Source organism: Anomalospiza imberbis, chromosome 8, assembly GCF_031753505.1.
Source record: "Anomalospiza imberbis isolate Cuckoo-Finch-1a 21T00152 chromosome 8, ASM3175350v1, whole genome shotgun sequence".
In the NCBI taxonomy this organism is placed as follows: Eukaryota; Metazoa; Chordata; class Aves; order Passeriformes; family Viduidae; genus Anomalospiza; species Anomalospiza imberbis.
This window is the reverse complement of record NC_089688.1, coordinates 3,335,026-3,359,218: the sequence shown is the minus strand read 5'-3', so window position 1 is coordinate 3,359,218 and position 24,193 is coordinate 3,335,026. Positions and strand designations below refer to the sequence as shown.

General features: G+C 46.5%; 1 protein-coding gene across 2 annotated transcripts in view; it reads left to right on the top strand.

Moving 5' to 3' along the window:
• Positions 1–17,534, top strand: part of PTEN (phosphatase and tensin homolog) — a 49,043-nt gene extending 31,509 nt beyond the window's left edge. For both annotated transcript variants that reach the window (XM_068197005.1, XM_068197006.1), the window contains 4 exons: positions 2,810–2,951; positions 5,455–5,621; positions 12,540–12,764; positions 13,974–17,534. In XM_068197005.1, coding sequence (XP_068053106.1) covers positions 2,810–2,951; positions 5,455–5,621; positions 12,540–12,764; positions 13,974–14,159 — 720 coding nt within the window. In that variant the 3' untranslated portion in view covers positions 14,160–17,534. The remainder of the gene's footprint in view (positions 1–2,809; positions 2,952–5,454; positions 5,622–12,539; positions 12,765–13,973) is intronic.
• Positions 17,535–24,193: the final 6,659 nt, after the last annotated feature.

The following is a 24,193-nucleotide window of genomic DNA, read 5'->3' as shown; positions in this document are numbered from 1 at the left end:
TTCAAGGATGGCTCTGAAGAGTTCTCAAAGGGGAAAGGCTGAGAGAATTGGAGTTCCTCAGCCTTGGAGTGACCTAACTGTGGCCTTCCAGTACCTGAAGGAACTGACAAGAAAGATGGCCAGGGACTCTACAAGGGATGGAGGAACAGGACAAGGGGAATGGCTTCATGCTGACAGAGCAGGGTTAGATGGGATATTTGGGAAGGAATTCTACCCTGTGAGAGTTAGGAGTGCCCAGAGCAGCTGTGGCTGCCCCTGGAGCCCTGGAAGTGTCCAAGGCCAGGATGGACATTGGGGCTTGGAGCAGCCTGGGACAGTGGAAGGTGTCCCTGCCCATGGCTGGGGTGGCACTGGGTGGGCTTTAAGTCTCTTCCAACCCAGACTATGCTGTGTTTGCTATAACTGAACAGGAAGTGAAACCCAGTTACGTTGGTGAGGAAGCCTCAGAATGACCCTCTGAGCAGGGCAGAGTTCCCATGTCTGATGTCAGAGCTCCTCACTCTTGGGGTCTGTTTGTTGGACATGCTCAGGTGCCAACCTCTGCCAAACCTGATGCCCTAGGCCTGCTCTGAGGCTGCAGCTTCACTCTCACAGTAAGGTGTGTTCCTAAAGGGAGTGTGGGAATATTGTTTCCAAAATATTTGTTCTTCATAGTCCTGCCTGTGCTCCAGGAGCAGCACCTGGCAATGTTTGGGATGCCCTGGGAAGCTCTGGCATAGGAACCAGAGGAGCTTCTCTCACATCTATTTAAAAATGGTGATAGATGGGAAATACAAGCTTGAACTACTTCCCTGTCCTTACTCTTCTGGAGTAAAAGTGTGTGGTGGTTGATTGCACCCCTTGGAACATTGTTAGTTCGTTAGGAAAGTGTTCTGCTGGGAATGCAGACCTTTGGAAATGGAGAACTCGGAGTTGTGCTTCAGTGGGACTGCTTTTAGGGTCTCAGGATCTAAGGGCTGTGTCTCCAGGGAGTCACACTGTGGCTGCAGGGCTAAAACTGCCCTGTTGGACAAGAACTGGCTTTGCTGTGGTTTTGCCTGGCAGTGTGAAAGTGTTCCCTTGGTTGTGGTGCCAGCCTTGCTTGTCCTGGCCAGGTGTCCTGGGGTTTTTCCATAGGACACATCCATTATGGCCCGAGGAAGCTCTGGGCAGGGAAGGATGTGTTCTCCTCACCTCTGTGCTTTCCTCCTGCCTGGCAGCCCTGGCAGGCACTGCTGGGGCTGGGATTTGCTCAGTCCTGAAGCTCAGCTCCCAGGAAGGAGAACTTTAGAGCTCCCTTAAAGAGTGGGTGTGATAAGCACTGAGGACATCTGAGCCAACACCAGGGCCAGTGTACAAGGCTGCTTGGGAAGGTCATTGTGCAAGTGCTGCAGGGAAAGGGCTTTTGTGTAGTTTAGAAGCAGCTCAAGTGATAAGGAGACATAATGATCAACATTTTTTTTTAAATGGCAGGAAGTGACTATTTTCATGTGTGCATAATAGAGATTTACTAAATTAAAAGCACTCTGGCTACTCTTAGCTCCTGGCTGTTGTGAGGTGAAACTAAAAGTTTATAGAAATAAGAGGTCTAGGTTGTGTCACCAAATGCTCACAGACTTGTGTATGAAAAAATCTTTGTTTATCTCCAGTTTATTCCAATTCCACATTCAGTTTTAACTAGAAAGATTCCTTACTGATGCTGTTGTAAGTCTGCAGTTACTGGTTGTTTTAGACCATGTAATGCATTTTCTGGGAAATGAAACAATTTTTCATCTCTATCAATTTTACTTGAAAGTATTGGCTCTAAAAGCTTTAAAACTGTTCCCTTACTAGAAGCTTTGAGCTGATTTAAAATCAGTAATAAAAGCATTCTTAGGCTTTATGCTCTCAAAGCAAATGTTTACCTCAGAGTTTGAACACTTCGGGCTGTTGGGCCTGTTTTAATGCACCTTTCCACATTTTTGGGAAAATATTCCAGGATGTTTTGTAAAGAGAAGGCAGCATCAGTCTTGAGTACAGTGATGTTAGCAAACATTAGTCTTTTGACATAAAGTGCTGTCAAAATGTAATTCCTGTAGTGATAGATTTTAGAATTACTTAATGTAGTGGTGCTTTAAAGTTTAGAGTATGTTCAAGGCACCTCTTGTTAAACATTTTTTGCTCTCCATCCCCGAAAAAGCAGCAGCATGAGACTATTTTTGACATGACCCTCAGGGTGTCTGTGGTGTTTGCTTTTCAGAAATGAGAAAAATCTGCATTCTTTGCTTCATTGCTGGATATGGGTGTTTGGAGAGCAGAGAATCACAGAAGGGTTTGGGTTGGAAGGGACCCTAGAGGGTTGTTCCAGCCCTCCTGCCATGGCAGGGACACCTTCCACTGTCCCAGGCTGCTCCAAGCCCTGTCCAACCTGGCCTTGGGCACTGCCAGGGATCCAGGGGCAGCCACAGCTGCTCTGGACACCCTGTGCCAGGGCCTGCCCACCCTGCCAGGGAACAATTCCTGCCCAATATCTGCTTTGGCAGTGGGAAGCCATTCCCCCTTGTCCTTGTCACTCCAGGTTCCTTCTCCATGTTTCTTGTTGGCCCCTTCAGGCCCTGCAAGGCCACAGTGAGGTCACCCCAAAGCTTCTCCTTTCTAGGCTGAAGGATCCCAATTCCCTCCTGGTGGGGAGGTGCTCCATCCCCTGAGTACCTGGCAGCCAGTGCCCTGCTCTGTGTGCTGGGGGCTGGCAGCAGTGACTGACCTGTTCCTTTGGGCTGGAGGGGATGGCCAGGAGCCCTGGCAGTGATGCTGATCCAAGGTTTTTGACACTTGTTTTCCCTCTGTTTAGGGAGTGACAATTCCCAGTCAGAGACGCTACGTGTACTACTATAGCTACCTGTTAAAGAATCACCTGGATTACAGACCAGTGGCACTGCTGTTCCACAAGATGATGTTTGAAACAATTCCCATGTTCAGCAGCGGAACTTGCAGTAAGTACCAGCAGCCCTTCACCTCTGCTAGGGAACCTGTTGGCATTTGGGATGGGGTGATGGCACCAAGAGCTGCACATCTTGGAGGAAGTCACATCTAAGCACCTCACAGTCCCAAATCTGCTGGCTTTGTGGGCTCTGTCCTCTGGGATCCCCCAGGTGTAGCCTGTGAAGGGCTCATGACTATTTTACTACATGCAAGTGTTTTAATGGTTTGAAGATAAGTGATTCCATATGTAGAACCATTGAGGCTGGAAAAGACCTCCAAGATTGAGTCCAGCCTGTGCCCAGTCCCCACCTTGTCACCCAAACCAGAGCACTGAGTGCCACATCCACTCATTCCTTGGACTCCTCCAGGGTTGGGGACTCCACCATTTTATGTATATTTGGGTATTTGCTCCTTACTTTAATGAAAAGCCTCCTTTTTTTTTAACACAGCAACTCTTGGGAAATATGAATTTCTGAAAAACATTTGCCTGATGGCATGTTGGCTTCCAATGCAGCAACATCATTCTTCCCATGATGTTCAAAAGAAAAAAAAAATAAATGAATCAGTTCAACTGGGTAAATAGCTAATTAACTCTGGAATAAACTTTTCTTTATGTGGAGGTTTCTAAAGCATTAATACACCTGTAAATGATTAATCTCATCTGCTGATACACTGTGTTAGTGAGGAACAGCAGATTTCATGAAGTTTTGAAATACAAAAACAAATTCTGCTCTGTCCTGTGGGCTGTGTTACAGGGCAGTGACTGCCTTGTGTTGCGTGCTTGGTTTTTGTTGGTGGAAAAAATCTGATGGTTTTGCTTTGGGGATTACAGCAATGTGTAATTAATTCCAGTGCCTCCTGTGGCTTTGATTAAAATTGCCCTGTTAATATTGTTGTGAGACTGTACCTGAACATGTAACACACACAAGAAACAGTGGAGCAGCTTGTCAGGCTGTAGAGGAGGAGGGAGGGAGCAGCCTCTGCCAAAATCCCTCTGCCTTAGGGAAGAGGTGTGGAGGTTACAGATTTCTGCAATTACCACTTATTTCATGTTTTGGATGAGCTGGGCTGTACTTGTGAGGCTGAACTGCCCAAGTGAGTGCTGACTTGTGTGTCCATGGGAGGCTGCTGGGGTGGTGTTTACAGCCATGGGAGGATGTTGGGCCAGACAACAGATTGCCCAAGCACCTGAGAAGATAAAGTAACTAGCAAGCTCAGCAGTTGTATGCTGCAATATTTTCAGCTTTTCTGGAGTTCTCAGTGATTTTTCAGCATATGAAATCGATGGTGTTGTGTCTTCAGTTGTGTTGTCAGCTGTGATGGCAGTGGTTTTACCAACGTGGTAACTTTCAATCTGCCTTCCTTGGTATCATTCTGCTGCTTTAAAGGCACTGACAGGGCAGAGTCCAGCCTCTAGGGCTGAATGAGGGGATGACAGTTTCACAGCTCTGAGGATTCGAGGGAGATAAGGGTGTGTGGAGACCTCACAGCACGTTCCAGGGTCTGAAGAGGCTACAGGGGAAGGTGGAGAGGGACCCTGCAACAGGAGCTGTGGTGATAGCACAGGGAGGAATGGCTTGACACTGCCAGAGGGGACATTTAGGTGAGATACACAGAAGGAACTGTTCCCTGGGAGGGTGGGCAGGCCCTGGCACAGGGTGCCCAGAGCAGCTGTGGCTGCCCCTGGATCCCTGGCAGTGTCCAAGGCCAGGCTGGACAGGGCTTGGAGCAGCCTGGGATAGGGGAAGGTGTCCCTGACATGGCAGGGGTGACACTGTGGCTTTAAGGTCCCTTCCAACCCAAACCATCCTGGGATTCTCTGAGCCTGCCAGTAATAGTGTCATCACTGGGCCCTTCAGCAGGACAGTGTGCGTGTGTTTAGCAGGGACTTCCACAGCTCTACAGCGCTGTCTGACCTGACCATTTCCAAAACACCTCTTCCTAAACTGGACCAAAACCCCCTTTTAATTTCAGTGTTACCCCTGCAGATTGAATTGGGGAAGTTAAGCCATGGCTGGCACTTGTCTGGTGATGGTGATTTACAGGACCGGCTTAGGCTCTGCTGGTTGGTTTTCAGTATGAATGTTCAATTTTGTCCTTGTTTTTGCTTGTATGTGTAAGAGTAGAGTCAGTTTGTGCTGACCAGCCACTCTACAGCTGGAAGAGGTGAGAGAGAATAAAACCTCTCACTTTGGTCTGTGCAATAGAGAGGAGGGGGAAAATGCAAGGAACAGTCACAAAACTGTCTCATTTTACAGTCGTTGTATTAAAAAGGAATAATGTTTTAGGAACTCCCTGGTGGCCTGAAAACATTGGCATGAAGGACAGAAATCTCTAAGGTTGTTTCCAGTAGCATCTGGCAAAGTTTGATCCCCTGTGGTGTTAAACCCTTAATAGAAATTTAGCTAACTTTGGAAATATCCTAGCTGACGGTTTTGTTTCTGCTACCAGTGCTGTGCTTTTTTTGACACTTTGGAGGCTTTTCTCACCGAGTGACACTGTTTTGTCCCACAGATCCTCAGTTTGTGGTGTACCAGCTAAAGGTAAAGATATTCACCTCCCCTTCAGGACCCTCACGACGTGAAGACAAGTACATGTACTTTGAATTCCCTCAACCTCTGCCGGTATGCGGTGATATCAAAGTGGAATTTTTCCACAAACAGAACAAGATGTTGAAAAAGGTTGGTTTCCTTGCTTTCTCTGGAAAATGTTGTCAAGCCAGCCCCTGATGCTGGGAGTTGGGATGTTGGTTATTTTTCAGGGATGTGTAATCACAGCATTTAATTCTTTGAGTTCTGGTTTTCCCAAGGAGCCAGTCGACCACAAAATGAAAGTTGGATGTTTGGGGAGTTGTGAGATTAAGTACAAAGGTTGGGTAAAAATGATCCTGGGTCTGTATTGCAGTCGTTTGGATAGTAGTGAGTAATCTAATTGAGGAAGAAACATTCACCTTCTAAAAATAGACTTGCATACTGAGCAAGTTAACTCCAGCTGTTTTCTTCACTAAATTTTCCTGAGGATTGAGCAGGCACAGAAGATCCTGTCTGTGCTGTTGGCTGATTTGTACCCATCTGTCAAATTTAGCTGAATTTCTGAGATAATTGAGTTCCCACGCACTTGGTAAAAGTATCTCTGCAATCTCTTCCACCACCTCTCTGTTCCCAGCTGCAGTGCCTTGACATGAGAGCTTTAGAGAATTCCCTCAGAGCTGAGGATTTTGTTGGGGTCTCAGTTATGGAAAAAAAATTAACCTAGGACTTACTTTGAAACCAAAGTCAGCCAGTTCTTAAAGATGAATCCTTGAGTTTCTTCAGTTCTGGTGCTTGTGGAGCCACTTTGGATCTACCAGAGTGAAAAGTGAGGATGAGACTGTGCTGATTAAAGGGTACCTTGGTATTTGCTCCTTAAAACTCCTCATCAGTAGTTACTTGCTGTTGAATGGAGGTTAGAAAACTTAAGAGCATTCAGTGAGTGAATTCATGAAAGGAAGAAATGCTCAAGTGGATCAGGAGACAAAGAAGAGATGAGGTAACATCACTTAGAGCTGTGCACACAGGTTGTACCTGCCAGCTGTGAGTAAACATGCACACTGTTGTGTGGGCTTGTTTATGTGAACAAGTTCAATTCATGTGCTGGTGTCTGCAAAAGTTTCTGGACAGTTCCTTAGTGGCCCTGTTTTCCTTCTCTGCCTGTTTGAGGAGATGTTTTAGTTGATCAGTGCAGTTATGTGCAGTGCAGAGGCTGCAAAAGCATTTTAAAAGTAGAAACTCTGTTTCAAAGCTGAGATTATTGACATGCAAGCAGCCAGTTCTGAGAAGAGACTTGTGAGGGAGTAACCAGATGAGTACTGTGGGCTGAACATGAGGGATGAAGGGAGGAGCTGTTGCAGAGCCCCAGCAGCTGAGACACTTATCTACTCTCTCCTAGCTGGACTGTGAGTTTGTTGTTCCTTTGCCATCTCCAGGAAGACGTGGATTGCAGACAGACCTGATGGGAAGTGCTGTGCTGCCCTGCCCATCCCTGAAATACCAGTGTGCAGGTCAGGATCTTGGCTCTGCAGCCCCAGGAACAAACTGCTGTATTTGTTTTGCCCCTGGAGAGAGCACTGAGATGCACAGACAGAGTAAAGAGAGCCCCTCATGAGCACCCACAGTTTCTGCAGTATGAGTTGGGTCTTCAGGAGTGTGTAGAAGAGCAGAACCACAGCAGGAGGATTACTGTGCTGGAGTTTCAGTGTCAGATTGTGGTTTCATTTCTTAAGAATCTTTGTAGTTTCTGAGTAGCTGGTTGGGGTTTTTGTTTTTTTTTTTTGTTTTTTTTTTTTTTTTTTTTTTTGTGTGTCTTTTTTTTTCCTTTTTGTCTCCTTATCAAATACCCAAACTGTCTGGGTTCTGTGGATTACAGATAGCGCAGAGGTGCTCAGTTTCTCAGTGTTTTTGGCCTGGTAGACCCAACGAAAGGGTGAAGGTGGTTCTTTTCACATCTGCAAACTTTTCTGAAATGGAAACTGCCCCTTCATCACCTAGTAAAAAAAACACCTTGATAATCTCTCTGAAATATCTGTTGAATTAAGTGTCTTATTGGCTCAGCTTTCAGTATGAATGGAGGACAGAGGAAAATAGGTGTGAGATGTTCCATAGTTGTGCTAAGATCACCTCTCTTAGCTCTGCTGCAAAATGCAGGAGCTGATCCTTCCACATGGTCCTTGCACAGGTTGTTGCATAAAGTGGATAAGGTGAGAACAGGGCAAAGGGGAGCATTGGTGCCAGGAGAACCTACCTTTGCTCAAACTGAACACATTTCTCTGTCCAGGTGTTCCACATCTGTGCCTGTTCCTTTTCTACATCAACTGTCTACCCAGCTTTTACCCAGAACTGAAGGCCCTCCACTGGGGAGACTTGTATTTTTAGAGGTCCCTTTATGCAATGATCACCTGATTCATGAGCAGCGGCATCATTAGGAGTAACAGCATCTTATCTTTCAGAGATTCTGCTTTATTAACCGGCTTTATGAAAAGTGGAATTATAAGTCTGTTGCCTGCCACTGGTTCTTGTTCTTCCCATGTTTTCTGTTAGCAGATTACAGGTAGCTAAAGAAGTCTTAAAGTCATCACATATTGACCAGTCTGCACTTTAGCATAATAAAAACCTGATAAGATCAGTTAAATGTGTAATTCCTGATCCATTCTAAGCCTCAGGCTGGAGAATGGCTGTGTGTCATCTCTGGAGATGAAAAAACTTCATTGCCCTGGCTCTGGTTTGGTGTTTGATAACACTAATCTCAACTGAAGTGCCCCAGATTCCCTCACCTGTATTTGCTTCCAAATTTCCCAATCCTTTGAAGAACAGCATTATCTGCAGAGTTCTCTGCAGGGAGGGCCCTCCTCAATTTTGGATAAAATTATTATCCATAAACCAGACCAAACCTGAAGGACCAAATTACTTCAAACACCTAATGTTGCAGAGTCAGTGTGAGATTTAAAGCAGCCACGTGTCCTTTCTTTTAATGGCAAAAAATTAATTTAAGCTAATTCAGTGGCTTCTGGGAGCTGACCTCAGCCACAGGACCATTGGTGCCACTGGGGTGTTGGTACAGGGCTGACAGCCTTGGAAAAGTTTCATCCCTTCCATAGTTTCTGCCACCTGGTATCAGTTAGGAAGGCCCCAACTCTTGGTCTTTTCTTGTCTAATCAAGTTGTTTACTTTAGTCTCAGACTATTTCTTCAGTGAGCTGTAGCTACTTCCTTTCAAGAAAGAAATACATGCCCACATGAGAACAAAATGGCTTGAGGCTCAAGTGCCGTGACTGTGGATGAATTTCTGATGGGTAGAAGTTTGTAATTTGGGGGATTTTTTTTTTTTGAACATGGCTTTTTCTTGTAGCTTGACCGTTTTTCCATCTGAGACTGCTGCTGTAGTCACTCTAGTTTTGCTTCCATGGATCCCTGCAAAGCCTTTTTCTTCCAGTTATTAATGTTGACATGATAATCTGAAAGTATTTCAGAGTATCCTTAGATCACTCTAAGGTTCAATGGGAGTCTGTTTAAAAATAATACCGAAATCTCCTCATCTTCCTGCCTGCAGAGCCTGGGGGTGAAGGAGACCTTTTTTTGAGAGTCCTCCCAGTACAAATGAGAGGGAAATGTTGATGTGGGTTTAATTTGTGAGAGTCAGTGGTGTTTTATCCCCAGACTCCAGCGTAGGAGGGCTGACAGCATTGTTTGAGCAGTTGCATTTCATCTCTCAAGTGTAGAGATAAGTTCTGCTGCAGAGTTCAACAAGACTTTGGGCAGTTGCTGTTAAGCAAACGCTGAGGAATGAACTCTGAAAATGTCAGAAGACTCAGTGTTGATCTGCAAATGGTACAGGAAGTTCCATCAGGCAGGCCTAGGGAACAGGCTGAAGCAAGATCCCCATTCTTGGAGAGCATCTCCAGACCCTCAGCGGGTGCTGCAGAGTGACTGAGTGCCTCTGCATCTCTCTGCAAAAGTTAAGCTCTCAGGAGGACATGGGAACTCCTGATTGATGCCTTAAATCTTGGATTTGGATCCCAATCTGCAGCTAGAGACCAGCTCTATAGTGGAGAATGTTTTTGTGTCAGTCTGAGAAACTGCACGAGGTGGGGACAAGCACTGTTTGTCAGAATTGTGGGATTAAATCAGCCTCTGTCTCATCTGATACTGCACTGGAGATTTATGGCACAGACTTGGTTATGGGAAGAAGTACATCTGTGGTTGATTTTTTTCTTAAGACAGATGTCTGTGATGTAACTGGAAGTGAAGAACACATTGAAAAACAGTCTCTAATACTTTTTTTTTTTTCAGAAGTCTATTCATTAACTTGTGTTATGTGAGCACTTGGTCTGGTATTTTGATTTGCTATATAAAGCCTGAGTTCAGTTCATGCCTTGATTTTTAAAATTCCTATCTTTGGCCCATATTACATCATCTTTCTTCCTTGTCTCCCATGAAATATCTTGGGTCCTGATGCTTCTGCTGAATCCTCACTTTGAATAATGGATTTGCTCTTCTGTGAAAAGAGTGACACAGTTATCAGCCTTAAGAGCTAATTCCAAAAAACATGACCAAGTCTTCCCTCAATTTGAGTTGCCGTGCCATGTTCCAAGACCCACAAACTCAGTTTATTAGGCTAATTAAGTTGTGTAGTGGGAAGGAAAGGAAAATAACTTGATGCTTTAAAAAGCTGGAGGGAGATAAAAGGAGAAATGACCAGCTCAGCTGAGTTGTACTGTTTAGTTTGGGTCCCTGAAGACCTCTGCAAATTTGTCCCAAGGAACACAGATTAAAAGCTGTCTAGGGAGAGGTTTGTTGTCTGCCAGCCCCTGTCAGTGAAGCTGAGTCCCCCCAGCCCTTAAAGTGCCAACTAAATCCCTCCTGGTTCTGCACTCATGGAGCTGAAGGTGAGGCACGACAAAACTCTGCCTTCTGCTTCTGCTGGCATTGATTCCCATCCAGGGGCCTCTTTTGCTGTGCCTCTGCTTTCCTGCTGCTGACAGGAGCCATTCTCCCACCCTGCAGTGTGTGGAGGGGACCCGGGTGGCACTGGGGACCAGCACCAGAGGGGCTTTCAGCAGGAAAGCTGCTGCTTGTCTCTTTTGACCTGAGCAGGTCCTTTGCTTTGAGCAGGAGTAAACATCTCACCTCCTTGGAGTTCTTTCTGAAGGACTCGCTGTGTGGATGAGGAGGAGCCTGGGTTGGGTACCCTGAGGTTGTCTTCACAGGATTTTGTCTGCTGCCTCTTCCTCTGGGGCAGAGACATCAGCAGAGTGAACCCAGGATATTCATCCTCAACTCCAGACCCAGGCAGGGCATTTTTAAGGCTGTTCTTGGGGAAAGAGGAGGGTGTGAAATGTATAAGCAGGGCCTGGCAAGACCATGCTAAGTGCTGCCTCCCATGGATGGGCTCCAGCAAGGCTTCTTCAGAGATGGGATGGCTTGAAGGGGCTCAGTGGCAGTGGGAAACATCTGTAAGTCTCCCCAAACAACTCATTTGCTAGATGAGCTTTGTTCCCAAAGTGCTGGAGAGAGGCACTTGGTGAAGTGGGGAACTCAGCTACCAGAAGAGTTCCTGGCTGGATTTTTAACTTCTGTCTTGGGGTCTCTCAGGTGCTTACAGAAATGCAGACAAGCTGGAAGTGGTTTTGTAGGCTTTACCTAAAATACTGAAAAATCACTCTGCTGACCTTTGGCAGAGAGGGACACTTGTGCATTCCCAGTATCCTGTTTGAACAAATTCGTGAGGAGGATGAGTGTGAGTTAAGAAGCAGTCCAGCTCTTCCCTGCCCTCTTTCATTGGCTCAGGAAAATGCTGTGGTATTTTGCTGGTGCCAAACTGTCTTCAGCAGGAGGCCTGCTCATGTCACACACACTGGAACCACTTCTGTTCCACCTCTGATTTCCCCCCTGCTCCCTTAGCAGCAGAGATGAAGAGGAAGATAGGGCAGGACATGGATTTTCCAGTAAGAAATTGGAATTAGAGCTCCTTGGTAAACCAAAAAATGTGAGTTAGCTCAGAAGGAGTGAGTTTGTGTTCTGGTCCTGTGTAATACCAAGGAATGTTGGGTTCTGCAATGGCTTACTTTCCCTGCAGCTTCAGCAGCAATGCAGGAATACTGACCCTTATGGGAAGAACTGGCCATTTGCATCTTGGATCTTGAGCCTGAAAAGGCACATCAAAGTCAAAGAGAAGATTTTGTGTGTAAAGAGCAAGAGGATGTAGCTCAGTGTCAGAGGGAGAGGGGTCTGGTGTGCCGTCAGGACCAAGCTGCCAAGGAGAGCTGACCTTGGAAACAGCAGCTCTGGGCTGGCAGAAAGCTGGCTCTCCAGAGCCTTCAGGAACTCTGATACAGGGTTCAGCCCCACCTGCCTCTTGGTGCAGCTGGGGCTGTGGCAGAGTGGAGAATCAAACTGCTGATGGTCATCTGTCAAATTCTGCTTGAGCTGAGCATCCTTCAGCTGCCCCTGCCTCAGCTTCTCCCTAAAACCTTCCTGCAGGGCAGCAGGCACTGGCTCTGCCTCCCTCTCAGTGCTGCTCAGCAAAGCTCTGACTGGGTGAAAGCATCGCAGCAAAGCACCCATGAATCCTTCAGTGATTTGTGGTTTTGCTCAATTGTAAATATTTCTGTATAAAAATAAGAAAAGCTTTCTGTTACAGGGGAGATTCAGTATTACTCACCTCAGCTCCTTCACAAGTTGTCTGTTGGGTTTAGCGATTGCTTGGCAAGGTGTGAGCAAAAAAAAAAAATCATTTATGCCTTATAATTGCAAGTTTAAGTTTATTGAATTTATTATCATCTACTTTTATTGCAGGTATGATAGTTTCGAGCCCAGCTCTCCATGAGTGACTTCTAAAAGCTTAATTGGTTAAAATTGAGCTTGATGAATGCAGATTTTTGTGTGTTGTCCAGGAGATGTGGTGAAAATGTCTTTGCATGCAATGTAACAAATGACATACTGTTGTCCAACCAAGTTTTGCCTGATATTACAAATCTGTTTTTGACCAGATGCTGATAGCAGTCTAATTAACGTGCCATTAGTGAATACTAAAGCAAGCTTGTTTTCTGTGTTCTTCCTCCCCCAGGACAAAATGTTTCACTTTTGGGTAAATACATTCTTCATAGGACTGGATGAAAATTCAGACAAAGTAGAAAATGGAAGTCTAGTTGCAGATCAGGAACTTGATGGTATTTTCAGTACAGAGCGCTCAGATAATGATAAGGAATATTTAATCCTTACATTAACAAAAAACGATCTAGACAAAGCAAATAAAGACAAAGCCAACAGATATTTCTCTCCAAACTTCAAGGTCAGTATAATTTATGTGTGAACAAAGCTGAAAAGCTGCATGATTTGTCTGTCTTGACTGTGGAGGGACCATGTGAAACTGCTGTGTAGAAGCTGTGTTCATGTGTTGGTATTGCCATCCCTTAGCAAAGCTTTGAGCTTTGTACTTTGATCTGCTTTTTGGGGAGCTGATGGATTTTGAGAGTCTGGGGTTGAAGTCTTCGGGTTGTTCCAGGTGTTTGTCAAAGCCATCAGAGGTTGGGAGAGCCGGTGGCCAGGTGGCATCTTCCCTGCTCCAGCTGCATTGCCTGAGCTGTGGGCTGGGCACACTGAACAGCTGAGCTGCTTTGCAGCTGTGCCTGTTCCATGGGAAGCAGAGGGGGCCACAGGGATGATCTGGGGTCTGGAGCACCTCTCTGGTGAGGAGAGGAGCTGGGCCTGGTCAGTCTGGAGAAGGGAAGGCTGAGAAGCAAAGGCCATAAACTGAAACACAAGTTCCACCTCAACACGAGGAAGAACTTCTTTCCATGAGTGTGGCAGAGCCCTGGAGCAGCTGCCTGGGCAGGGTGTGGAGTCTCCCTCTCTGGATTGATCCCAAGCCCACCTGGAAATGCTCCTGTGCCTGGGCAGGGGCTTGGACTGGATCATCTCCAGAGGTTTCTTCAACCCCAGCTGTCCTGTGATTCTGGGAATACCTTACCCTGGCACTTTAGCTTTGGGGAGTATCAGCCATTGCCAGCAGTGTTTGAAATGTGCAAAAGGCATTTGTAGGAATTCCAGCATTTTCTGACTTCCTCATAAAAGATCAGCCAGAGCTCATTTGAAGGTAATGGTCACAGTTGCTTGGAGTAGTGCTTGGATCAGACTTCCCGCGCACGCGTCACCCATTAGAGAGTGTTTTGTTCGTTCCTGTGCACTTTGCTGCAATGTCCTGGTGCTCTGGGAGTTGTGGCAGGCAGGAGGGTGTGCTGGGATGTCCTGCTGCTGCAGCTCAGGAGCACCTGAGCACTCAGCCTGACACAATTCCTGCAGCTGGGCTGGAAAATCTGCTGCTTTGCCAGGTCTTTGTTTGCCAGGGGTGGTATTGAGAGGCTGGCAAACCTCTCTCTGGGGAGAGGAGCACAGGTGGGACTCAGGGTAGCGAGGACCTGTGCTGTTAAAAGTTGCTTTGTTGCCTGTGCTCAGTTGAAGTCCGGGTTCCCTTTTTAAATGTTGTTTTTTCCTTCCCCAGGTGAAGCTATTTTTCACAAAGACAGTAGAAGAGCCATCAAACCCAGAGGCTAGCAGTTCAACTTCTGTAACACCAGATGTTAGTGACAATGAACCTGATCATTATAGATACTCTGACACCACTGACTCTGATCCAGAGAATGAACCTTTTGATGAAGATCAGCATACGCAGATTACAAAAGTCTGAATATTTTTTTTATCAGAGATAAAAAAGAACCATACAAAAAAAAAAGAAACCATGAAGAGAGAGAAACTTGAATAAACTGAAAAAAAAAAAAGGACCTTTCTAAATGGCAAAAGGACATAGTGTCAGATTACCAGTTATAGGAACAATTCTTTCCTGACCAATCTCGTTTTGCCCTACAAATCTACAGGGTTTGACACTTGTCCAGTCGGGGGGGTAAAAGAAAGGTTACGTAGCTCTTATGTATATACCTTTTTGTGTCAAAGGACATTAAAACTTCAATTAGGAACTATAAACATGGCACTTTCCCATTTTATTCCAGTTTTATAAAAGTGGAGACAGACCTAATGTGTATGCGTAGGAATTTTTCCTTTTGTGTTCTGTCACCAAACGAAGTTTCAAAAACCGAAAAAAAAAAAAAAGTATTTACAGGTTCACATCCTGCCCCTTTTTTTGCACTTGTGTGGCAACAGAAAAGTCTGCAGTTGGCTAAGAGATGTTTCTAGAAGGTTTTTCCTACATTCTAATGCATGTTTTTTGGATGGGGGCTGGAAGGTGATGCTCGGAAGGGAGCGTGGCCTGTGTACCATATCCGGCTGTTCCATGCACCTTTCCTCAGCATGCTGCCCTAATTCATCCGGGACAATGGGTGAGGAGTCGCCGCTGTCACTGCTTGTTGTTTGTGCATTTTTCATTTTTTTTAAGTGTAATGGTGCTAGAAAAGGCAGCTAGAGAGAGAGTGATTCTGTCTAGGGGTACAGGAATGAACCTTCACGACACCCACGAGACCCGCGCTATGAAGGGAGACAAGGAATTGGGGTCACGAAAAACAAAACAAAAAACCAAAAGGAAACACAGCAACAATGACTTAACCATACAAATGTGGAGGCTATCAACTAAAGTAAGAGCTTGAAACAAATGGTTACAAAATTTGACAATGATTTATTGGGATTTTTTTCTGAATTGTAATGGCTGCTCCATCTCCTGTGTAATCAAGGCCAGTGCTAAAAGTCAGATGCTCTTAGTGCAAAAACATCAGTCAACATCTTACATTTATATTAGTAGTTTTTCAATCATATTCCTGCTGTGAATACTTCATGTGCTGCCTTGCAAGCTTTTTTTTTTTCCCCTCTCATGAATATAAAAAGATTTTGTAATGGTGCACAGGAAATGTCATTGGAGATTCTCCAGGTTAGTGTTTGTTTGGAAGATTTCTGATGCATTTATTCAATCAAACCTCTGTCAGCCGTTCCACCCCTTTGACCTTACACATTCTATTACAATGAGTTTTGCAGTTTTGCACACTTTTTTTTAAAAAAAAGTCATTAACTGTTAGGGAATTTTACTTGAATACTCATTACCTGCAATGTTTCAAAAACGGACATTACACACCAGAGACAGGAAACCAGTGTTGCAGTAAATTCTCAATGCTGGAAATTAAGATTAAAAAGCAGAACTTGTCCCAAATACAACCCCTCAAATCACCCAACAAATTGTTTTTCTAAACCAAGTGGCAATGTTAGATTATTTGTTCCTAGGGTAGGGCTCAAAGTTGGCTTCTGGTGGATGATTCTGAGGTGGCTCTGGATTCCAGCTGCTGGCACATCCAGATGTGAAGTCACTGCCCAAACAGGCCTCTCTAAGGGAGGCCATGAACAGCTGACCCCAATTTGACGCTTTTTTTAGGGTGTAGAACATACATCCCCCTGCTTAATTAACTTCTTGGTGCTGACATTGAAGTTCATGAGCTGTGTTCTCAGCCAGAATTATGAATGGGATCTGTCAGAGCCCTGTACAGCAGCATTAATGGTTGGAATTTGAGCCACACAAGGCAGGACTTCCACTAATTACAATTGGTAAACCAAGGTGTAAAGGGCTTTTAAAGAATTTTTGTCTTATCTGGTTTCTGTTGGTCAATTCTGCTTCTCAGATTCATGATTCAAACTTCTAACAAAGCTGGTAACACGTTCTGACTTACAGGTTTAATTAGACTTTAATGGATCAAGGTTCAGTGCTCATTGTGGTTTTCCCTTGGGAACAGGAATTTTAACTCTTACCCTTCCAATCGTGTTTTCACCCTGTCTGGTTTATAACAGTTGAAAGTTGTGTTGTGCTTAATAAAGCAAACTGCTCCTGCTTGGATAGCATTGGGATCTTGGCAGTGCTGCGTGTCCCACTTTGGATAATCAGGATTGGATGGTGCAGTTCCAGTTGGTGACGCCGGATCGGGAATCAGGACGCAAGGATGGGCTTTTGCACTGTTATTTTTCCTTTGGAATGTGAAGGTTGGAATGAGGGTTTTGATTTTTTTTTAATTTGTTTTGTTTTGTTTTTTAATGTTTCGACGTCTTTGAAAAGCCTTGCTTACATTTTATGGTGTAGTCATTGGAAATGGAAAAATGGCATTATATATATATATATTATATATATAAATATATATTATACATACTCTCCTATACTTTATTTCAGTTACCACCCCCATAGAAGTTGACAAGAATTGCTATGACTGAAAGGTTTTTGAGTCCTTATTAAAACTTTATTTATGACAGTATTCATAATTAGCTTGAGCTGCATTCTGTAGGTAATCTTTCCTAGAGTTTCCGGACTGTACGCTTCAGCCTGTTGGGATGTGCAAGAGCTTACATGTCTGAAACTACTTGAAGGCATCACTTTGGTAAGAGCTTAACTGTAAGGCCCTGAAGCATCCCCTGGGCTTGGGCAGCCCCAGTGGAAATCTTTGCCACAGCTCCTCCAGGGCAGCTGTACAAATAGCCTCCAAATTCCTCCCCGGGGCACACATTGTAAACTGAAGTGGAGTTTACATGCAGCATCAAAATTAGCTTTCCAAATTAAAAACAAACAAACAAACCACCTTCAAATAATCCAAAAAGAGGATGCTGGTGTGCAAGTTCCATGTTTAGTTCTAGCAAATGTGTGCAATATGTTAACGATGCCTGTGGTTGCCACGAAGTGCCTCGTTTACCTTCTCAATACTGTTGGAAAGTGTCGTGCATGCAGATGGATGGGGTGGGACTGTGCACTAAAAGGGGCTCCAACTGCAGCGTTTTGGCAGAGCTGCCTTTCTCTGCCAGTTCAAATTTCCAGTCTGTTTTCATATAGCATATATATATATAGATACTAAAAGAAAAAAAAAAATCAGTCTGTTAAGCAGCCTTACTCTGATTCAGCCTCTTCAAATACTATTGTGCTGTGCAACAGTGGCTCTGTGTGTAACTGAGAATACACAAAAACCAAGTATGACATGTACAGGATAATGCCTCATACAAATCAGATGTCCGTTTGTTATTGTGTTTAACAACCCTTTATCTCTTAGTGTTAAAACTCCACTTAAAACTGATTAAAGTCTCATTCTTGTCACTGTGTGGGTGTTTTATTGCAGTGCTCTGAGCTTGGCAAACAGCTGAGACGTTGTGCTTGTAAAGCTGTGGAATTTGGAGCGTGGTGCTCGGGGCCAAGGGTGCTCCTTGTGCATCCAGGGGTTGGAAGGGAGCTGCAGCTCCAAAGCCTGGTGTGTCCCACAGGTTTGACCAGTGCAGCAGTGGAGGTCCAGACGTGTGCAGGGATATCAAACCCTCGCTTTGTTGTCCTGGTGAGGGGCAGGGGCACCTCCTGGGGCATCAAATCACACAGGCAGGTGCCCGTCCCCTGTGCCTGAGGAGCTGCAGGAAAGGTGGAGACGGACTAATGACAAGGAAAAGGGGAATGGCTCCCACTGCCAGAGGGCAGGGACGGATGGGATACTGGGAAGAAATCCTTCCCTGGGAGGGTGGGCAGGCCCTGGCACAGGGTGCCCAGAGCAGCTGTGGCTGTCCCTGCATCCCTGGCAGTGCCCAAGGAGGCCAGGTTGGACTTTTGACCTTGGAGCAGCCTGGGACGGTGGAAGGTGTCCCTGCCCATGGCACTGGATGCACTTTAAGGTCCTTCCAACCAAAACCATTCTGGGATTCTCTGTTTCGTCTCCAAGAGAACTTATTTCAAATTTCACCTTGTAAGTATGGTAATGTTGCATCTGCTGCATAATGAGACCTGAATCCCACCTGAGAATTCTTTTCCTAAAGTGGCTTTACATTGACAAGGAGAGGCATTTTTTCCATAGAATCATAGGATTATAAAGGTTGGAAAGGCCCTTCGAGATCATCAAGTCCACTCTCAGGACAGGTCAAGTAGGTGATTCTGGGGTTCTTCTGGTTGCTTGGCTGTTTCCAAGCCACATTTTAAAGTGGCACTTCAATCCTAGGTGGTGTTCCCTGTTCCCAGGGTTACCCTGGGCCTGCAGGGCTGTGAGAGGGATGGAGAGGAGCCAGGGTGCTCAAGTCACCAAATTGGGTGATTTGGGGTGGCTCTTGTCACTCCTCCTTCCTTCCCATTGCTGCTAAGGCCAGCCCTGGCCCACATTTGGCTGAGCATCTCCAAAAATCTCCAGTTCTGTTGGGCCAGGGAAGGTTTGGGTGCTCTGTGGGGTGCAGTGTTGGCCAGGTGGGGCTGAGCCCACAGGTGAGGGTTTACACCTCAGCACGTGGTGCTACCCGAGCTGTCAGTGCATGTTCCTTTTGCTCTGCTGAGCTTGGTTTGCATCCAAAAAATGAAGGTAGGGTGGGAAGATGCAGGGGAAGGGCAGGAAGTTCAAAGGAGAGTAGTCTGAACAGGGTTCAACACGATGAGGAATGCCTATAAATACAGAGATCTCTCTCTGTGGAAGGATTCTGCTCTGGAGACAGCGAGCAGTGCTACGGCCAGAGGATTATATTTGACTTTTACACTCTATTCCCATTGACTGAGAGTCTCGTTGCCCAGCCCCCAGCAGCTAAATGTGGTTTCTAGGCAAAAATGCTCATTTTTTCCACTCTGATGACCAATGTGGTGACAGAGCTTCCCAGGGAGGTGCTGGGTGCCAGCACAGAGGACAATCCCTGTGCTCCATCCCCACACCTGTGCTTTCCATGTCCTCTGAGCCCTCTCCAGCTCCAGGGCCTGGCTGAGCTTTCCCAACCCCAGGGAGCAGCAGCTCAGTTCATTCAGGTCCCTTTCCAGGCAGCCACGGAGGGGTGGTTAATAATTAATTGTGTCTTCTCTTAAAGCTGCAGCAGAGCTATAAATTGCACCCTTTTAAGAAGGAAAGATGTCCTTAGGAGAATTTGAAAGTGTTTTTTCTGCAGTTGGTTGGTTCTGAAATGAGTGATGGCACCTGCCAGTGATCCAGTGATGCTCTTTGTGCCGGTCTGACCTGATTCCCTGAGGTGACCTGGGTGCAGTGGGAGCTGGACTGAAAAAAAAAGCCAACAAACCATCCCTACGGATGGAGATTGATGCAAAGGGAGGGAGGTCAAATAAGGAGCCAGCTCAGTGTCTTCTCAAAACCAGAACTTGAATAGCTTCTGTGGCTTCTTGTCACCCTCATTCTTTGGGGTCTTCTCAAACCCCATCTTTCCATATATGTTCCTGGTAACTATGCTCTTTTTTTTTTTTTTTTTAATTTTTCTATACTGTCCTGTGCTAGGCAGATGAGAAAATCCCTTTATTTTGAACTGATGGGTCCACTAAAATAAAAACCATTACTTGTTTCTTTGCCTTTTGCTCCCTGTTCTTTGTGACTTTTCCTAGTTGGGCTTTTTTATGGCATTTCATTGTTTTTGCATTTTCCCATGTCTTTCTTCTCATTTTCCACTTTTCATCCACTGCTCTGTGCTGCAGTGTAGAACAGGTAATTATTTTCTGCCTGGGTTTTTTTACTTTTTTTTTTTTGTTTTGTTTATTTCTTTGGTTGTTTTTCTTTGGTTGTGGTTTTTTTTTTTTCCTTTTTGTCTACCAAGCTTTATTCTGAAGGCATAGCAGGGAGAAACACTTTTAGGTTTCTTTTTTTTTTTTTTTTTTTTTTTTTTTTTCCCAGAAAGAACAGCTCTGAGAAACGTCAGGGTTGTGCAGGTTCAGCAGATGTGTCTGCCTTGGTGAGCTCCTGGTGCTGTGCACAAACCTGGACGTGTTTCTCCGGTCTAATGGGAACAATGGGACTCGTGATGAGCAACCTGAATAAAAAAAACTTGCTAAGGAACTGCTGGGCTACACTTTCCAGCTGCAAATGTTGCTGTATGGGCTGTAGTGGCTACAGAAATATAAAAATAAATGGGCTTGGTGTGGTTTATTTTTACTGTTTGAGGGCTCCTGTGCTTGGTAATTTACTTTGTCTCCCATGGCTAAGCCCTGAAATAGGTGGCACTTTGCTTTCATGATTTCTTGTTCGTGGAGGGGTTTTAAGCTGGTAAAAGGTGATATTTCAGAGGCTGAGCTTTGTGCTTTAAATTACCCTTTGTGTAATTCTGGCTGCATCAGGGCCCTACTGGTGTTTTTTTGGCCTTTGACAAAGGAATGGTAGCATGAAGGTGATGTGGGGTCTGGAAGAGGCTGAGAGCAGCTGGGAAATGCTGGATTGAGGAATTCCAGCAGCCTGCACCGAGAGATCAGGGCTGCCCCATCCTCCTGTGGCAGCAGGAAAATGGGAAGGATTCTGTCATGGAAATCTGTGCAGGAAGGAGCCTTTTAAAGGGAAATTAATGAGTTTGGAGGAGAAGGCAGCAAAGGCTAATGTAAAGCAGGATTTGGTAATGGGAGAGTGAAACCTCGTGGGTGGAGGCATGGAACTTGTGAGGAAAGGGGTGATGGCACATGTTTATAGAGATTTGCTGGGGTTTTGCAAGGATGGGATGGAGCAGCTGATGAGAGGTGTCTGAGAGGCATCTGGAGGGCGGGAGATGCGTTTGAGAGGTTGGCTTGGGGATCCTTTGCTTTAAAAAGTGTTTGAAACTATGGAAACAGGAGGGCTGACAGCTCCAGACTGGAGTTGGGACTGCAACCAGCTTAGGAAAACGTTGGAATTTGCGTTGGAGGACGGTAAAGATCACGCAGCAGTGAGAGGAGACTGATAACATCCACTCACCACACAAAAAGGAGTTATTCCCCTTCCCTGAATATCAGCACTTGGGAAGGACGTGGCTTTCCCCCGAAATCTGAACGTGCAGAAAAGCAGCTCTGCTCCATGTCTTTTGAGTGTCTGAAGGTTCAGTGGCTCTCAGGCCTCACTCACAGGTGGGCACCCTTCAAACCAGCCTGGGGAGGGCTGGGGGCTTGGAGGCTTCCTGGAGAAGCTGCAGCCCCCCTGGGAAAGGGAAAGGGCTGGAAGCAGCTGGGCACTGAGCTGAGGAACACAGAGCAATGACACAAAGCCAAATAGGAAGGTTGGAGTTATTTTCACCCCAGCTTGTCCATCCTCTTGGCTTTTAATTTGTCTCTTTTGTGTTGAAAGGAAGGAAAAGCTTTGCCCAGCAACTCCCAGCTCATGTGTTTGTGCCTTGAAGCAGGAGAAGGGATGGCACCCAAGGTGTCTGTGGCCTTTTCTGGGGGTGGGGTCTGTGCTGCAGCACTCCAGGGAATGCTCTGGCTTCCCCTGAAGGTTGAAGCATAGAAGAAAGACTCTGCAAGGAGCGTAATTTGTCACCTTCATCTCTTTGTCAGCTCCCCCCGACAAACTTCATTCCACGAGAGTAAGATCTGGAGAGTTCATTGTAGAGGAGTATGATCAGATCTGCCAACTCTGACATTCACACAGGATAAAGCTCTACCTGTAGGACAAAAACCTGAGCTTTGGCAAAACATCTCCTGACCAATATCTGGAAGGCAGCTGGATGCTGGAGGGGGAAGGATGAATGACCCTAAGCCAGCCCACTGCTCATGTTGCATCCTTCGTGCCCTTGCTGAAGGTGGGAGCTGGCTCAGCTTTGTGTGCTTTGCAGAGGTTTCCCCTCTCCATCCATCCACCCTCATCCCTCTTCTCCCCTGTCCCCATAGCAAAAAAACTTGGGAGTGGGAAGCTTTGATCACCTTGGTTCAGAGCAAGGGCAGCATTCCAGGCCCCTCTGGGGAGGTGGGGTTTGTTTTTTAGGGATTTGACAACATGCAGGAGGTGGATGGGCGGACTCAGCCTCAGGCAGCCCCTGAGGTGGCTCCTGGCTGGGAGGTGGGAAGATGCAGCATGAGGAGGTGGATGTGCCCTGGAGTCACTTCCACTGGCCAGAGAGGGGCTGAGATAAGGGACTGGGAAAGGAAATAATCTGGGGGATCTGTGAAGTACAAGACAGTCCTCTGAGAGCAGCTGGGGGCCCTGGGGCAGCACCTACACCCTCACCCAGGTGCTGAGCTGGCCGAGGAGTGCTGCCCTAAGCCCCATTACCCCCATTTCTTTAGTTCAGGAGACGTTTTTGCTTTTCTCTAAAAATTACACAGTGCAGCCAAGGTTGTTGAAAAGGTACAATCTGGAGCGCAAAAAAGACACGTGCACATATTTCACTATGTTGTAGAGGTGTGTTCTGAGAGGGTTAAAAAATACCTGAGTTGTCTACAGCAGCAATTAGCATTGCTCTCAGTAGTGTCAAGACTGCAGTAAGCACCGTGCATGCATGGCCAGGGTGTCCAAGGTGTGCTTTTGTCACAGGCTGGTGGCTGTGACCTGATGTCCTCTCCTCAACGCTTGCCTTCCCTTTGAAAGGTGCATCTTTCTGACAAAGCTCATGACCTTTTTGGGATGGAGCCCAGTGCCCAGCTCCTCTGCAGCTGAGCTTCTCACAAAGCAGCTCACTTCCTGCAGCAGCTGCCGGGGAGCTGGGCTGGTCCTGCAGGGTGTGAGCCCCGGAGCAGTGCTCAGGGTCAGACTCCTCTGTGCCCTGTTTGGCGCTCTGTCCCTGCAGCTCTGGGTGACTCCTCTCCATCACCCTGCCTGTGAGATGACTCAGAAGCGGCCCTGCTGCTGCTTGGGCCTCTTCCTTCTGGCAGACCCCTCGGTGCCGGGCTCCTCTGCACGTCACAGCTGCTGGTGGGGCTGCAGGGATCCGCTCCCAGCCGTGCAGAAGCGTGCACAGCAGAGCCTGTGAAGTGCTGCCCAGGTCCTCTCTCGCCTCTTCCCACATGGGGCACTTTCTTAATGAGGAATTGAGAGACCTCAGGGACCAGATGTAGCTCAGTGATGGAAATAGTTGCACAACAGAGCGTTTGATTAATGCCTTCTGACTTTTCCAAGAGTCAAAGTCCTCCAGACAAAGCAAGCTTGGCTCAATGCAGGGAAGAGGAGAGGTGAGAAGTCTGGACAAGGAGTTGTGAGGGAGGTAAAAGGAGGTGAATGTCCACATAACGATATCTGAAGGAAAACCCGAGAGGAATCGAATGGCCCACTGCTGACTACTTGCTTTGGGTGGTTGGTTTTGTGGTTTTATTTAGCTCAGTGTCTTGCTGTAAAGCCTTAAAATATAAGAGGAGCAGTTTTGAATGTACAGCTGTGTAACTGCACAACCCTTTGGGCTTCTGGCTCACCAAAATGGGTGCCCTGCCCTGTGCTGGAGGTGACTGCTCAGGGGTGAGTAAGAACAGGGCATGCACATTTGAGACCGGCCCTTCACCAGAAGCAGCTGGTGGCCAGGGATCTCCTGAACCTGGGGTGGTTTGTGAATTCAGCAACCTCCAACACGTTCATCTGCAAGGCACTGCTCCCGTTTCCCCTCAAACTGATGCAGAAACTCTTGGCATCCTCTGCCTCTTTGGACAAGGGGTTTCACAGGTGCTGGGGGAAGTGAGGGAACATCTCCTGAATTCAGTCAGCCACTCCCAGTCCTTGTGAGGCAAGAGGCAGTGGAAGCACAGTCCTTCCTCCTCCTCCTCCTCCTCTGTGCCCTCTTGGAGATCTTTGGCAAAGCCACCTCCAGGCTGAAGTCTCCAAGCCTGAATGCAATCTCCAGGTTTTCTGCCATGGCAGAATCCCCCTTCCAGGAGCCAGGCTGGTTTTCCCCCTGGTCCTTCGTGGCACAGCTGTGCCTGCTGGACCCTTCGCATTCCCCAGGAATGGCATTCCCACTCAGTTTGTCACCATCCTTGTGACACGGGTTTGGCGGTGACATGGGCCAGGCTGGTTCTCCCAGGGGTGCTGAAGTGCCACAAACCCTGTGTGGGCCATGGCCACAGGTGTCCCCGTGTGTGCG